General features: G+C 50.6%; 1 protein-coding gene across 1 annotated transcript in view; it reads left to right on the forward strand.

The window, feature by feature from the left end:
- Nucleotides 1-16,580, forward strand: part of LOC127914240 (epsin-1-like) — a 24,397-nt gene extending 7,817 nt beyond the window's left edge. The window contains 12 exon segments of the mRNA XM_052489214.1: nucleotides 6,903-7,005; nucleotides 8,159-8,317; nucleotides 9,612-9,740; nucleotides 10,102-10,222; nucleotides 10,482-10,642; nucleotides 10,916-10,987; nucleotides 12,406-12,418; nucleotides 12,421-12,488; nucleotides 14,007-14,301; nucleotides 14,833-14,991; nucleotides 15,217-15,450; nucleotides 15,552-16,580. Of these exon segments, the coding sequence (XP_052345174.1) occupies nucleotides 6,937-7,005; nucleotides 8,159-8,317; nucleotides 9,612-9,740; nucleotides 10,102-10,222; nucleotides 10,482-10,642; nucleotides 10,916-10,987; nucleotides 12,406-12,418; nucleotides 12,421-12,488; nucleotides 14,007-14,301; nucleotides 14,833-14,991; nucleotides 15,217-15,450; nucleotides 15,552-16,003 (1,932 nt within the window). The 5' untranslated portion in view covers nucleotides 6,903-6,936 and the 3' untranslated portion in view covers nucleotides 16,004-16,580.
- The last annotated feature ends 5 nt before the right edge of the window (nucleotides 16,581-16,585 follow it).

Genomic DNA, 16,585 nt, shown 5'->3' on the forward strand with positions numbered 1-16,585 from the left:
CCTCTCTCTCTCTCTCTCTCTCTCTCTCGCCTCTCTCTCTCTCTCTCTCGATGCTCTCTCTCTCTCTCTCTCTCTCTCGATGCCTCTCTCTCTCTCTCTCTCTCTCTCGATGCCCTCTCTCTCGATGCCTCTCTCTCTCGTCTCTCTCTCTCTCTCGATGCCTCTCTCTCTCTCTCTCTCTCGATGCCTCTCTCTCTCTCTCTCTCTCTCGATGCCTCTCTCTCTCTCTCTCTCTCGATGCCTCTCTCTCTCGATGCTCTCTCTCTCGATGCTCTCTCTCTCTCTCTCTCGATGCCTCTCTCTCTCTCTCTCTCTCTCTCGATGCCTCTCTCTCTCTCTCTCCTCGATCTCTCTCTCTCTCTCTCTCTCGATGCCTCTCTCTCTCTCTCTCTCTCGATGCCTCTCTCTCTCTCTCTCTCTCTCGATGCTCTCTCTCTCTCTCTCTCTCTCGATGCCTCTCTCTCTCTCTCTCTCTCTATGCCTCTCTCTCTCTCTCTCTCTCTCTCTCTCTCTCTCTCGCTGCCTCTCTCTCTCTCTCTCTCTCTCGATGCTCTCTCTCTCTCTCTCTCTCTCTCTCGATCCCTCTCTCTCTCTCTCTCTCTCTCTCTCGATGCCTCTCTCTCTCTCGATGCCTCTCTCTCTCTCGATGCCTCTCTCTCTCGATGCCTCTCTCTCTCTCTCTCTCTCTCTCGATGCCTCTCTCTCTCTCGATGCCTCTCTCTCGATGCCTCTCTCTCTCTCTCTCTCTCTCTCGATGCCTCTCTCTCTCTCTCGATGCCTCTCTCTCTCTCTCTCTCTCGACTCTCTCTCTCTCTCGATCTCTCTCCTCTCTCTCTCTCTCTCGATGCCTCTCTCTCTCTCTCTCTCTCTCTCTCTCTCTCTCTCTCTCTCTCTCGATGCCTCTCTCTCTCTCTGCCTCTCTCTCTCGATGCCTCTCTCTCTCTCTCTCTCTCTCGATGCCTCTCTCTCTCTCTGCCTCTCTCTCGATGCCTCTCTCTCTCTCGATGCCTCTCTCTCTCTGCCTCTCTCTCTGATCTCTCTCTCTCGATGCCTCTCTCTCTCTCGATCTCTCTCTCTCGATGCCTCTCTCTCTCTCGATGCCTCTCTCTCTCTCTCTCTCGATGCCTCTCTCTCTCTCGATGCCTCTCTCTCTCTCGATGCCTCTCTCTCTCGATGCCTCTCTCTCTCTCGATGCCTCTCTCTCTCTCTCTCTCTCTCGATGCCTCTCTCTCTCTCTCGATGCTCTCTCTCTCTCGATGCCTCTCTCTCTCGATGCCTCTCTCTCTCTCGATGCCTCTCTCTTGATGTCTCTCGATCTCTCTCGATGCTCTCTCTCTCCTCTCTCTCTCTCGATGCTCTCTCTCTCGATGCCTCTCTCTCTCTCGATGCCTCTCTCTCTCTCGATGCCTCTCTCTCTCTCTCTCTCTCTCGATGCCTCTCTCTCTCTCTCGATGCCTCTCGTGCCTCTCTCTCTCTCTCTCTCGATGCTCTCTCTCGATGCCTCTCTCTCTCTCGATGCCTCTCTCTTCGATGCCTCTCTCTCTCTCGATGCCTCTCGATGCCTCTCTCTCTCTCTCGATGCCTCTCTCTCTCTCGATGCCTCTCTCTCTCTCTCGATGTCTCTCTCTCTCGATGCCTCTCTCTCTCTCTCTCTCTGCTCTCTCGATGCCTCTCTCTCTCTCGATGCCTCTCTCTCTCGATGCCTCTCGATGTCTCTCTCTCTCTCGATGCCTCTCTCTCTCTGCCTCTCTCTCTCGATGCCTCTCTCTCTCTCGATGCCTCTCTCTCTCTCGATGCCTCTCTCGATGCCTCTCTCGATGCCTCTCTCTCTCTCGATCTTGCCTCTCTCGATGCCTCTCTCTCTCTCGATGCCTCTCTCTCTCTCGATGCCTCTCTGCCTCTCTCTCTCGATGCCTCTCTGCCTCTCTCTCTCTCGATGCCTCTCTCTCTCTCTCTCGATGATGCCTCTCTCTCTCTCGATGCCTCTCTCTCTCTCTCTCGATCTCTCTCTGCCTCTCTCTCTCGATGCTCTCTCTCTCTCTCTCTCTCTCTCGATGCCTCTCTCTCTCTCGATGCCTCTCCTCTCTCTCTCGATGCCCTCTCTCTCTCTCGATGCCTCTCTCTCTCGATGCTCTCTCTCTGCCTCTCTCTCTCTCTCTCTCGATGCCTCTCTCTCTCTCGATGCCTCTGATGCCTCTCTCTCTCGATGCCTCTCTCTGATGCCTCTCTCTCTTGATGCCTCTCGATGCCTCTCTCTCTCTCGATGCCTCTCGATGCCTCTCTCTCTCTCTCGATGCCTCTCTGCCTCTCTCGATGCCTCTCTCTCTCTCTCTCGATGCCTCTCTCTCTCTCGATGCCTCTCTCTCTCTCGATGCCTCTCTCTCTCTCTCGATGCCTCTCTCTCTCTCGATGCTCTCTCTCTCTGCCTCTCTCTCTCTCTCTCTCTCTCGATGCCTCTCGATCTCTGCCTCTCTCTCTCTCGATGCCTCTCGATGCTCTCTCTCTCTCTCGATGCCTCTCTCTCTCTCGATGCCTCTCTCTCTCTCTCGATGCCTCTCTCTCTCTCGATGCCTCTCTCTTGATGCCTCTCTCGATGCCTCTCTCTCTCTCGATGCCTCTCTCTCTCTCTCGATGCCTCTCTCTCTCTCGATGCCTCTCTCTCTCTCTCTCTCTCGATGCCTCTCTCTCTCGATGCTCTCTCTCTCTCTCGATGCCTCTCTCTCTCTCTCGATGCTCTCTCGATGCCTCTCTCTCTCGATGCCTCTCTCTCTCTCTCTCTCTCGATGCCTCTCGATGCCTCTCGATGCCTCTCTCTCTCTCGATGCCTCTCTCTCGATGCCTCTCGATGCTCTCTCGATGCCTCTCTCGATGCCTCTCTCTCTCTCGATGCCTTCTCTCTCTCTCGATGCCTCTCTCTCTCTCTCTCTCTCGATGCCTCTCTCTCTCTCTCGATGCCTCTCTCTCTCTCGATGCCTCTCTCTCTCTCTCGATGCTCTCTCTCGATGCCTCTCTCTCTCTCGATGCCTCTCTCTCTCTCTCTCTCGATGCTCTCTCTCTCGATCTCTCTCTTGATGCCTCTCTCTCTCTCTCTCTCGATGCCTCTCTCTCTCTCGATGCCTCTGTCTCTCGATGCCTCTCTCTCTCTCGATGCCTCTCCTCTCTCTCTCTCGATGCTCTCTCTCGATGCCTCTCTCTCTCTCGATGTCTCTCGATGCCTCTCTCTGTCTCTCGATGCCTCTCTCTCTCTCTCGATGCCTCTCGATGCCTCTCTCTCTCTCTCTGATGCCTCCTCTCTCGATGCTCTCTCTCTCTGATGCCTCTCTCTCGATGCTCTCTCTTGATGCCTCTCTCTCTCTCTCTCGATGCCTCTCTCTCTCTCGATGCCTCTCGATGCCTCTCTCTCTCTCGATGCCTCTCGATGCCTCTCTCGATGCCTCTCTCTCTCTCGATGCCTCTCGATGCCTCTCTCTCTCTCTCGATGCCTCTCGATGCCTCTCTCTCTCTCGATGCCTCTCTTGATGCCTCTCTCTCTCTCTCGATGCCTCTCTCTCTCTCGATGCCTCTCGCTGCCTCTCTCTCTCTCGATGCCTCTCGATGCCTCTCTCTCTCTCTGATGCCTCTCTCTTGATGTCTCTCGATGCCTCTCTCTCTCTCGATGCCTCTCGATGCCTCTCTCTCTCTCTCGATGCCTCTCGATGCCTCTCTCTCTCTCGATGCCTCTCTCTCTCTCGATGCCTCTCTCTCTCTCGATGCCACTCTCTCTCTCGATGCCACTCTCTCTCTCGATGCCTCTCTCTCTCTCGATGCCACTCTCTCTCTCGATGCCACTCTCTCTCTCGATGCCTCTCTCTCTCTCGTTGCCACTCTCTCTCTCGATGCCTCTCTCTCTCTCGATGCCACTCTCTCTCTCGATGCCTCTCTCTCTCTCGATGCCTCTCTCTCTCTCGATGCCTCTCTCTCTCTCGATGCCTCTCTCTCTCTCGATGCCTCTCTCTCTCTCTCGATGCCTCTCGATGCCTCTCTCTCTCTCGATGCCTCTCTCTTGATGCCTCTCTCTTGATGCCTCTCTCTTGATGTCTCTCGATGTCTCTCTCTCTCTCGATGCCTCTCTCTCTCTCGATGCCTCTCTCTCTCTCGATGCCTCTCTCTCTCTCGATGCCTCTCTCTCTCTCGATGCCTCTCTCTCTCTCGATGCCTCTCGATGCCTCTCTCTCTCGATGCCTCTCGATGCTCTCTCTCTCTCTCTCTCTCTCGATGCTCTCTCTCTCTCGATGCCTCTCGATGCCTCTCTCTCTCTCGATGCCTCTCTCTTGATGCCTCTCTCTTGATGTCTCTCGATGCCTCTCTCTCTCTCGATGCCACTCTCTCTCTCGATGCCACTCTCTCTCGATGCCACTCTCTCTCTCGATGCCTCTCTCTCTCTCGATGCCTCTCTCTCTCTCGATGCCTCTCGATGCCTCTCTCTCTCTCGATGCCTCTCGATGCCTCTCTCTCTCTCGATGCCTCTCTCTCTCTCGATGCCTCTCGATGCCTCTCTCTCTCTCGATGCCTCTCTCTCTCTCGATGCCTCTCTCTCTCTCGATGCCTCGCTCTCTCTTGATGTCTCTCGATGCCTCTCTCTCTCTCGATGCCTCTCGATGCCTCTCTCTCTCTCGATGTCTCTCGATGCCTCGCTCTCTTGATGTCTCTCGATGCCTCTCTCTTGATGTCTCTCGATGCCTCTCGATGCCTCTCTCTCTCTCGATGCCTCTCGATGCCTCTCTCTCTCTCAATGCCGCTCTCTCTTGATGTCTCTCGATGCCGCTCTCTCTTGATGTCTCTCGATGCCTCTCTCTCGATGCCTCTCTCTCTCTCGATGCCTCTCTCTCTCTCGATGCCTCTCTCTCTCTCGATGTCTCTCGATGCCTCTCTCGATGCCTCTCTCTCTCTCTCGATGTCTCTCGATGCCTCTCTCTCTCTCTCGATGTCTCTCGATGTCTCTCTCTCTCTCTCTCTCTCTCGATGTCTCTCGATGCCTCTCTCTCTCTCGATGCCTCTCTCTCTCTCTCGATGTCTCTCGATCCCTCTCTCTCTCTCTCTCGATGTCTCTCGATGCCTCTCTCTCTCTCTCTCTCGATGTCTCTCGATGCCTCTCTCTCTCTCTCTCTCTCTCTCTCTCTCTCTCTCTCTCTCTCTCTCTCTATGTCTCTCGATGCCTCTCTCTCTCTCGATGCCTCTCGATGCCTCTCTCTCTCTCTCTCTCTCTCTCGATGCCTCTCTCTCGATGTCTCTCGATGCCTCTCTCTCTCTCTCTCGATGTCTCTCGATGCCTCTCTCTCTCTCTCTCGATGCCTCTCGATGCCTCTCTCTCTCTCGATGCCTCTCGATGCCTCTCTCCCTCTCTCGATGCCTCTCGATGCCTCTCTCTCTCTCGATGCCTCTCGATGCCTCTCTCTCTCTCTCGATGCCTCTCGATGCCTCTCTCCCTCTCGATGCCTCTCTCTCTCTCGATGCCACTCTCTCTCTCGATGCCTCTCTCTCTCTCGATGCCTCTCTCTCTCTCGATGCCTCTCGATGCCTCTCTCTCTCTCGATGCCTCTCGATGCCTCTCTCTCTCTCGATGCCTCTCGATGCCTCTCTCTCTCTTGATGCCTCTCTCTTGATGCCTCTCGATGCCACTCTCTCTCTCGATGCCACTCTCTCTCTCGATGCCTCTCTCTCTCTCGATGCCTCTCTCTCTCTCTCGATGCCTCTCTCTCTCTCGATGCCTCTCGATGCCTCTCTCTCTCTCGATGCCTCTCTCTCTCTCGATGCCTCTCTCTCTCTCGATGCCTCTCTCTCTCTCGATGCCTCGCTCTCTCTCGATGTCTCTCGATGCCTCTCTCTCGATGTCTCTCGATGCCTCTCTCTTGATGTCTCTCGATGCCTCTCTCTTGATGTCTCTCGATGCCTCTCTCTTGATGTCTCTCGATGCCTCTCTCTCTCTCGATGCCTCTCTCTCTTGATGTCTCTCGATGCCTCGCTCTCTCTCGATGCCTCTCTCTTGATGTCTCTCGATGCCTCTTGATGCCTCTCGATGCCTCTCTCTCTCTCGATGCCTCTCTCTCTCTCGATGCCGCTCTCTCTTGATGTCTCTCGATGCCTCTCTCTCTCTCGATGCCTCTCTCTCTCTCGATGCCTCTCTCTCTCTCGATGCCTCTCTCTCTTGATGTCTCTCGATGCCTCGCTCTCTCTCGATGCCTCTCTCTTGATGTCTCTCGATGCCTCTTGATGCCTCTCGATGCCTCTCTCTCTCTCGATGCCTCTCGATGCCTCTCTCTCTCTCGATGCCGCTCTCTCTTGATGTCTCTCGATGCCTCTCTCTCTCTCGATGCCTCTCTCTCTCTCGATGCCTCTCTCTCTCTCGATGCCTCTCTCTCTCTCGATGTCTCTCGATGCCTCTCTCTCTCGATGTCTCTCGATGCCTCTCTCTCTCTCTCGATGCCTCTCTCTCTCTCGATGCCTCTCGATGCCTCTCTCTCTCGACGTCTCTCGATGCCTCTCGATGCCTCTCGATGCCTCTCTCTCTCTCTCGATGCCTCTCTCTCTCTCGATGTCTCTCGATGCCTCTCTCTCTCTCTCGATGCCTCTCTCTCTCTCGATGTCTCTCGATGCCTCTCTCTCTCGATGTCTCTCGATGCCTCTCTCTCTCTCTCTCTCTCGATGCCTCTCTCTCTCTCGATGTCTCTCGATGCCTCTCTCTCTCGATGTCTCTCGATGCCTCTCTCTCTCTCTCTCTCTTGATGTCTCTCTCTCTTGATGTCTGGAGTTTGGCTCCTCTCCTCTCTCTGTGTATTAACTCACTGCACACTTTGCCCTGGCTGCTATTTGTTTTGTGTTGTATTAACTGTTTTACAACCCCTCTCTTTCTATGTGTGGGGCAGATTTTCTGTGGAACCCGACAGCCAGACGGTTGCCATGTCGACCTCATCGCTACGGCGACAAGTAAAGAACATTGTCCACAACTTCTCAGAGGCCGAGATCAAGGTTCGCTCGTCCTCTTTCTTTTCTCTCTTCCTCTCCGACCACTTTTCCACCCACACCTCTATTTTTTTTATTCTTCTGTTACCCATTGTCCTCTTCCTCCTATCCTCACCACTTCATTGAAGGCCATCTCACCTCAGTCTTCCCCGCCTCTGCTTCCTCCCTCTCCAACTCTTTCTTCCTCTCCTCCCTTCTGTCTTTAACTCCTCTTAACTATTGACTATTAACTACTTACCAAAGAATACATTCCACTGTGTACTCCCTGTATCTCCACCTCTCGCTATCTGTGTTCATGTAATCATGTTATCCATTCATCATGATGATTCTGTCCAGCCTGTTTATCATCACATCATCTCCACACCCCAGAGAGTAGAAGAGATGATCAGTTAAGGTGACCTACGATCACGGCTGTGGACTTATCAGGGGGTTCATTTGATTAAAGTACTTTGCATAATTGTTTTGTCTGTTTTTACATGTTTAGTCGGGAGCTTTGTATCGTAATATATTTTGTTGGCTTGAGCTTGCCAAGGGAATGAATAGTCTGTTGTCTTGATATAAACTACCAGTGTATTAATCAATTAATTGATCAATAAATCACACCTTAGATTGTTCAATGTTGACTGCTTTTGGGGCGTCAGGTCGCCTAGTGGTTAGAGCCATGGGCCAGTAACCGAAAGGTTTCTCGATCGAATCCCTGAGCTGACAAGGTAAACATCTGTCGTTCTGCCCATGAACGAGGCAGTTAACCCACTGTTCCTAGGCCGTCATTGTAAATAATATTTTGTTCTTAACTGACTTGTCTAGTTAAATAAAGGTTAAAGAAAGAATCCTGATGTGTCTCTCCCCCCTTTGTCCCATGTGTCTCTCCCCCTTTGTCCCCTGTGTCTCTCCCCCCTTTGTCCCCTGTGTCTCTCCCCCTTTGTCCCATGTGTCTCTCCCCCCTTTGTCCCCTGTGTCTCTCCCCCCTTTGTCCCGTGTGTCTCTCCCCCCTCGTCTCTCTTTCCCCCCCTCGTCTCTCTTTCCCCCCCTCGTCTCTCTTTCCCCCCCCTCGTCTCTCTTTCCCCCCCACGCCCCTTGTCTCCTCTGTCCCCCCCTCGTCTCTCTTTCCCCCCCACGCCCCTTGTCTCCTCTGTCCCTGGCCTCCCCTTGTCTCCAGGTGCGGGAAGCGACGTCCAATGACCCATGGGGCCCCAGCAGCTCTCTGATGTCAGAGATAGCAGACCTGACCTACAACGTAGTGGCCTTCTCTGAGATCATGAGCATGGTGTGGAAACGACTCAACGACCACGGCAAGAACTGGAGACACGTCTACAAGGTTTGCATGTGTGGGTGGTGAGCGAGAGGAAGTGAAAAGGAAAGTTGTGTGAATGTCTGTTCAATATTGACCATAACAACAGGTGACGTAGTCTGTCTGGTTTGTCTGCTCACACACTCACTCTCACTGTTGTATTTGTACACATAGAAATAGGAATTAGAATACTAGAATGGACATAACTAAACCAAGATAGACCACAGTCCGTTGTTTTCAAATGGGATCAGATGAGTCATAGTGGGCAGAACCAAGCATGATCTAGCAAAATCCTATTGTCGCGTTCTAGCATTCATTTGCATATTTGCAATAACTCAATTTGCTTTTGCACTGTTTCTAAACCACCATTTTTTTAAATACTTTGGCAAAGTTTAGTCCACTCTGTTCGTAACATATTTTAGTTTTGGGAAGAGAACTGTATTGAGAGAATTTGCAGAATATTGACAAATCCATCTTGTTCCATCTTCTCCCACTGCCGCCCACTGGGCTTCCTTTCACTACCATATTTGGTAGTGAGTAGAAATGCCAAACAGATGCTTCACATTTATACATCCGGTGAAATATCTGTCTCATTGTTCTAAGGCTTCATATGACAGTATAAAATATCTTCCATTTTGGCCAGTGACTAGGTCAGCCAGGGATAAGATTTTGTGCACATTATGCTTGTTAGCTAGCCTGTCAGTTTCAGTGGAATTAATGATTCCATGAATGTTTGAAATGAACAATGTATACACTATTTCTGATCAATCTGATGTTATTTTAATGAACAAAAAAGTAGTTTTTCTTTAAAAAAACAAGGACATTTCTAAGTGACACCCAAACGTGTGTGTCTGTGTATATATATATATATATATATATATATATATATATATATATATATATATATATATATATATATATATATGAGTGTAGCATACAGCAATCGGTGGTGGTAATAAAAGTAGTTTTTAACTGTAATGCAGTTGCTTGGTGATAATGACATGAACCTGTATGGGGGTTAGTGTCCATACAAGCTTTATACTCTGATTTGTACCTCAACATAGTGTGAAATGCACATAAACAATAGCCTAAATGTAGGCTAATTCTACTGTGGGGAAATGAGGAGATTCGGGATATTCCTTCACTGCCCTTTCCTGTACTCTTCCTTGGCAATTCCATTGTTTTGGTCGAGTTCGATTGACCTCTTTACCACATCTATGGCTGCTATTCTCGTCCTGTTCTGGAACTTTGAGGGCTTATGACATAGCATCTCCAGTAATTGAATATCTCTGTGGTTTCTAATGTACTGTGTGTTCTCCAGGCTATGACTCTCATGGAGTACCTCATAAAGACTGGTTCAGAGCGCGTGGCTCAGCAGTGCAGAGAGAACATCTACGCTGTCCAGACTCTCAAGGACTTCCAGTTCATCGACAGAGACGGCAAGGACCAGGTACGACGCGCTCGCACGCGCACACACACTGTGCACACACACTGTACACACATTCCCAAACACACACTGGTACGGGATCACTACTCGCCTCTCATTCAAGGACTTTACAATGTTTTACTGTGACCTCTTAATCAAACACAGAGTGAAAGCCAACAGTAACATGTTTATGGGCTGGTAATGGCAATATAACAGGTCACAGGGAAACACTGATGGAAATGGAACGACTGAAACAGGAATGTAGCACTTAGTTTGCAGGCAAATAACTGACATTTATCAACTATTCAGTGACACAGCTGGGTAGTTAGGAAGGTTATGCACTGAGTTGTATGTACTCATGTGCATTCACCTGCATGTGTGTCAGGGGGTGAATGTGCGGGAGAAGGCCAAACAGCTGGTAACACTGCTGAAGGACGAGGAGAGACTACGAGAGGAGAGGATCCATGCCCTCAAGACCAAAGAGAAGATGGCACAGACCACCAGTGGTGAGAGACAACTACATTACCCAGCCTGCACCAGCCACCAGGGGATCTGATACAGATTGAGGAGGAAAGCAAACCATAAACAGAAATGTAGTTTTAAGTTGTCTGCTGTGATGCAGAGCTGCCCTGATCCTGGAGAGATGCATTTGGTGTTTGCAGGCTTTTGTTCCTGCCCAGCTCTAACTATGCCATGATGCACACGCAATACCATTTTCTTTCGCCTCCTTTCCCTGTTCTCCGTTCCCCTCATCCTGTCCCCCAGCCTCTTCGGCCCCCTCAGCTCCAGGTCCGGGGGGTGGAGCGCTGTCTCAGGGCTCTCACTCCGGAGGGGCGGACCCAGAGCAAGCGTGGCCACAGAGCTCCGGTGAGGAGGACCTGCAGCTGCAGCTGGCCCTGGCCATGAGCAAGGAGGAGGCGGAACAGGTATACAGTACAGCCAGCCTGGAGCTGGTGGAGGGTAGGCAGAGCCCCCGCTGGCCAACCACACTGTTAACCTGAGGTCCAATGGCTTGATAAAGGGGTTGATTTGTATAGGATATATGCACTGTACACCCTACAACCACTATACATAGAACACATATATATGGTGACACTTAACTACAGTCCATAACAGAAGTATCCGGGCATAGCAAGGTTAACCCAGGACAATGTGTGTTTCCATTCACTCACCTTTACCCTCTGACCCCTGACCCCCAGACTACTGTGGCCCCTCTGGAGGACGCAGAGCTCCGCTATGCACTCACACTCAGCAAGGAAGTACAAGAACAGGTCAGGGGGCAAAGGTCACCACCTGACCGACCGATCATCTACCTATCTATCTGTCAATCTGTCTACCCAGCCGGCAGTCACTCCATCGAGTCTTAATCCCAATCAAAATGAATGATATTCATAGGAATGATCTGTTTCATTAATTCCAAACATACACGTCAATGGGTTAATAATATAAGGAAACAAGTAGTTTTAAAAATAACTCCCCTATGATTTAATCAGTGTAAAATGATGCATGGCAAAGACTTCATCATTTGAATGACTCAATTGAACCCTTTCTGAATGAGTGATTACTCCCTTTTTTCCTTCCATTGCAAATGACTCTGTTCTGAAAGCATGCTTCAAACTACACACATAATGACATACTTAAACACACTCAATTAAAGGCATCTTCCAGTGCCCGCACTCTGCAAGTTGGAGGGCAGTATTCAATCAACACCGGTATTCAGAAGTTTAGAGGCTGAGGCAAAACAACGCTCCCTGAGCATTGTTAAAACTACAGCTTGTTTTTTATCCACTTTGTTCTTTTGTCTCACAAAGTTCTTAAGTATAGATACAACCTCAGTGTAATTCTAGCACCCCGACGTCATATTCTAGCACCCCGACGTCATATTCTAGCACCCCGACGTCATATTCTAGCACCCCGACGTCATTCTAGCACCCCGACTTCATATTCTAGGACCCCGACGTCATTCTAGGACCCCGACGTCATATTCTAGGACCCCGACGTCATTCTAGGACCCCGACGTCATATTCTAGGACCCCGACGTCATTCTAGCACCCCGACTTCATATTCTAGGACCCCGACGTCATTCTAGCACCCCGACTTCATATTCTAGGACCCCGACGTCATTCTAGGACCCCGACGTCATATTCTAGGACCCCGACGTCATTCTAGCACCCCGACTTCGTTCTAGAATGTCAACTTCCTTGCAGAAGCACAAGAAGAGGACTGTTGTTTTGTCTCCCCATGAACACTTCTGGATACAGGCAGTGGTTGAATAGAGATCCCTGGCAGACAGTCCACGTCCAGTATGGCTGGGACCCTGACCAGCTTCTTCAGAAGGTGAAAGAGGATACTGCCCATAGCGGCTGGTCGAGAATCAGTTTTTGATTTCCTCAAGGAAGGGAGAATGTTTTCCATCTCCCTAAGGTGGGTTGAGGAGAGCTGATCTGAGAGCAGCCACTAAAGGCAGCATCTCTCCTGGAGCTTTGCATCACGGTCAGATAGTGCTTCCTGGGGGAGTGAAATTAAGTTGCTCCCTAGACACTGATCTAATGTCAGTTTAGCATATTCTCCCCAAATGGCTTTGGCTACAATTTGGAGGTAGTAAGCTGATCCTAGATCTGTGCCTATGGGCTGGCCTGCCCGAGCGCTTGTCGCAGGTGATGACATCACAGCTGTATGTGATTGGCAGGAGGAGAGGCTGCGCAGGGGGACGACCTGAGACTGCAGATGGCCATCGAGGAGAGCAGGATGGAGAAGGCCAAGCCAGAGGAGGTGTGTTTGGTGACGTGTGTGTACGCCAGCCATAGGGGAGGGAGGGATGGGGGCTACACACACTCTTTAGACAATACCACTCAGTTCCTCTTTCTCTCTCCTGGTGTTACCTGCTGTAGTTGTGTCTCTCACCTGTGCATTCTGTGTTGGAGAGAGCTGAAAGCGAAGGTAGTGTAGACCGAAACCAGAAGGGTTTCTAAACCCTATCAGGTAACTGACTGAAAGCTATGATATTTTCTAGAGGTGCCTTTTTTAAAATTAAAAGTTGTGCTTAAGAACTGAGAGTTTGCCAATTATCTGACTGACTGGTCAGCAAAATCAACAGACCAGTGCTGGTCCCCAGACCACAGGTTGAGAAACAAGAAACACCCCTCGCTCTCTCCCGTCCCGGTACTAGTTGATCTATCCCTTCTTTCATCCTCTGCTTTTATCAAGGCAACTGTGTGTGTTGCCTGTGTCAACATTTGTTTAGTGTGTATGTTAACTGACTGCTCTGTGATTTTCAGTGTGTGTGGGTGTGTGTGTGTGGGTGTGTGTGTATGAGAGACGGACTACACTAGGCCTTGAGCTCATTGACTCTTGGTGTCTGTTCAACATTAGTGTGTGTGTGTGTGTGTGTGTGTGTGTGTGTGTGTGTGTGTGTGTGTGTGTGTGTGTGTGTGTGTGTGTGTGTGTGTGTGTGTGTGTGTGTGTGTGTGTGTGTGTGTGTATGAGAGACGGACTACACTAGCCTTGAGCTCATTGACTCTTGGTGTCTGTTCAACATTAGTGTGTGTGTGTGTGTGAGAGACGGACTACACTAGCCTTGAGCTCATTGACTCTTGATGTCTGTTCAACATCAGTGTGTGTGTGTGTGTGTATGAGAGACAGACTACACTAGCCTTGAGCTCATTGACTCTTGATGTCTGTTCAACATCAGTGTGTGTGTGTGTGTGTATGAGAGACGGACTACTCGAGCCTTGAGCTCATTGACTCTTGATGTCTGTTCAACATCAGTGTGTGTGTGTGTGTGTATGAGAGACAGACTACACTAGCCTTGAGCTCATTGACTCTTGATGTCTGTTCAACATCAGTGTGTGTGTGTGTGTATGAGAGACGGACTACTCGAGCCTTGAGCTCATTGACTCTTGATGTCTGTTCAACATTAGTGTGTGTGGGTGTGTGTGTATGAGAGACAGACTACACTAGCCTTGATTGAGCTCATTGACTCTTGGTGTCTGTTCAACATCAGTGTGGGTGTGTGTGTGGGTGTGTGTGTATGAGAGACAGACTACACTAGCCTTGAGCTCATTGACTCTTGGTGTCTGTTCAACATCAGTGGGTGTGTGTGGGTGTGTGTGTATGAGAGACAGACTACACTAGCCTTGAGCTCATTGACTCTTGGTGTCTGTTCAACATCAGTGTGTGTGTGTGTGTGTGTGTATGAGAGACAGACTACTCTAGGCCTTGAGCTCATTGACTCTTGGTGTCTGTTCAACATCAGTGTGTTGTTATAACCTGTGTATTATCCTCTCCCAGAGTGCGTTAATGGAGCTGAGTGCTGTGGACCCCTGGGGGGCTCCTGCTGCTGCCTCTGGGGGCTCTGCCGGCCCCTCACCCCCTCCCACAGTCCCCCTCCCAGCCCCCTCTGCCTCTGGCCCCTGGGGCCTGGCCCCTGCAGACCCTTGGGGTGCCTCATCGCCCGCCTCACCCCCCAGCGTAGACCCATGGGCTAGTGGAGGGACGGCCCCCCCAACGATAGCCCCCCCGCCAGACCCCTGGGGAGAGACAGCCTCCTCAAGAGTCAACTCCGTTGACCCCTGGGGACCCTCAGGTTAGTGACCTCTGACCTTTACTCCCCTGGCCCCGTCTACACCTGTTACCCTCATTCCGTCTCCTTGTCCCACACCCCTACCTCCACACACTGGACATCAATACATTTGGTCTATTTTCCCAATACTCTTCAAATAGCCAGCATGTTTAGATCATTTGGTATGTGACCCTTCATATCTCAGTCAGGGGTATCTCTGGTTTCAATAAAAGATCTCTGTCCTTACCTCCTTTCAAGTGAAAAGATTGTCTGTGTCCAGCTCTTCCATAGCAGTACAGATAAATGAGAGAAAGTTGGGAAAGGAAGCCATATTGGACTTGGGATCCAGCCCAGCTCCTTGTTCCCAAACTATTGTATGGTGTTGGGTTCCTGTTCAGTTCAAGAGATGAACAATCCTAATTGAAAATAAATGGCACTTTTGAAATCTTAGATGGGAATTCCAATTCATCTTTTGAATTGACTGACTTGAAATGGTATTGACCCCGACCCTGGTGTTGTATGAGCCAAACCCCTGCCTGTCTCCCTCCCCCATAGCTGTGACCCCCCCCAGTGTCGACCCCTGGGGCCCCTCTGTGCCCCTCTCCACCACCTCCTCTTTTGGGGGGCCAATAGACCCCTGGGCTGGGGACGGGGTTGACCCCATCATCACCTCTGACCCATGGAGCGACTCCGCCAAACACACTAATGGCACAGGTACATCCACACACACACTGACACATAATGGCAAGGACATGTGGATGAGATGCTCATTGAGCACCCCCCATTCACCCACAAACACAGTTGTCTTGCATTCCATCCTCCCTCAGTAATACTGGTATATTGCTGTGGTGTCTAATCTGGTTAGTCACTTTAAATACAGTACTCCATGTTCACCTTCACTCTCGCTCTCTCCTTCCCTCCCTCCCTTCCTCTCTGTAGGACACCCAGAACTGCGAGGTCAGTTAACTGGCGACAGTGCGGGTTCTCCGGTGCCCTTTGACCTCACATCTCTGTGCTCTTCACTTCCTGTCCGTAAGACCCCCGAGTCGTTCCTGGGGCCCAACGCATCTCTGGTGGACCTGGACTCACTGGTGTCTTCTAAACCCAAACCTAAACAACCTCCTCCTCCATCAATCTCCTCCTCAACACACAACCCCTTCCTCCAGACTACAGGTACTGATAACACACATAAGCACATAAATACACACATTTTTAAGCACTTTGTGTTTGTAATAAATGAAAGTACATTGATTGAAGTATTCTCTCCTCTCCAGCCTCGTCTTCAGCCCCTGGCATGGCAGTCACCCCGGGCAGCACAATCTCCAGCAGGGGGGTTTCCCCGACGCCACCCCTCACCTCCAACCCGTTTGGCGCGGCCGCCCCCATGTCCTCCATCTCCCCACAGCCCTCCACACTGGGCCTCAGCAGCCTCCGCACCAGCCCTGTACCACCCAACCCCATGGCATACCCTGGCATGGGGCCAATGGGTATTGGAGCACCAGGCCTGGGGATGGGCATGATGCAGAGCCCCATGGGAATGTCCCCCTACGGTGGGCTCTCGCCCATGGGTCCTCCTGGGTCCTCTCACTTCATGGGGCCCGGAGGGGCCCTGCCCCCACAGCTGAATTTTGGGGGGCCTATGGGGGCAGCTGGAGTGATGGGAGCCGGGGGAGCAGTGGGAGGGGCCGGAGTGACGGGCGCCAGCACCAATCCCTTTCTTCTTTGAGGACGTTTCGGCACTCCCCCTTCCTCTTTAACACCCAATCCAGGCCCTGCCCCACCCCCTGGCTTATCTACTGCCCCTCCCCCCAGAGCGATCCTCCTTCAACACAAACCATTTATGTTTCCATAAAGAAACGTGTGTACATCTCTATTTAAAGAAGAAAAAAGAACATCTGAAATTGTTATTTTCTTTCAGAAGCATTTACATGAATTTCAACAACAAAAATATTTTGGTTCATTTCAGTGGGATGTAGCGGGAGGGGAAATAGATGTTTATTTATTTTTTATTTCGTTTTAATGCATTTTGGTTTCTTTCAGTCCTTTCTGAAATAAAGGTGGGTGTTTGAGAGTTAGGCTTCATCAGTTATGTCACACTGATATAATATTGTATTGCACTGACAGGGATGGGGAGAGATGGGACATGGCCACTAACAAACTGAAACACAAACAAATTCCTGTACCTGCCTCTTCCTCTTTGTCTAGAAGAGAAAGATAGGATGAACACTGACATGAGAGGAGGATTTTATTTAAAAAACTCCTGAACAAGATTTGGTCTGAAAAAACTGGCATTAACATTTCAGCCACA

The sequence above is a fragment of the Oncorhynchus keta genome, chromosome 31 (assembly GCF_023373465.1).
Source record: "Oncorhynchus keta strain PuntledgeMale-10-30-2019 chromosome 31, Oket_V2, whole genome shotgun sequence".
NCBI classification, from domain to species: Eukaryota; Metazoa; Chordata; class Actinopteri; order Salmoniformes; family Salmonidae; genus Oncorhynchus; species Oncorhynchus keta.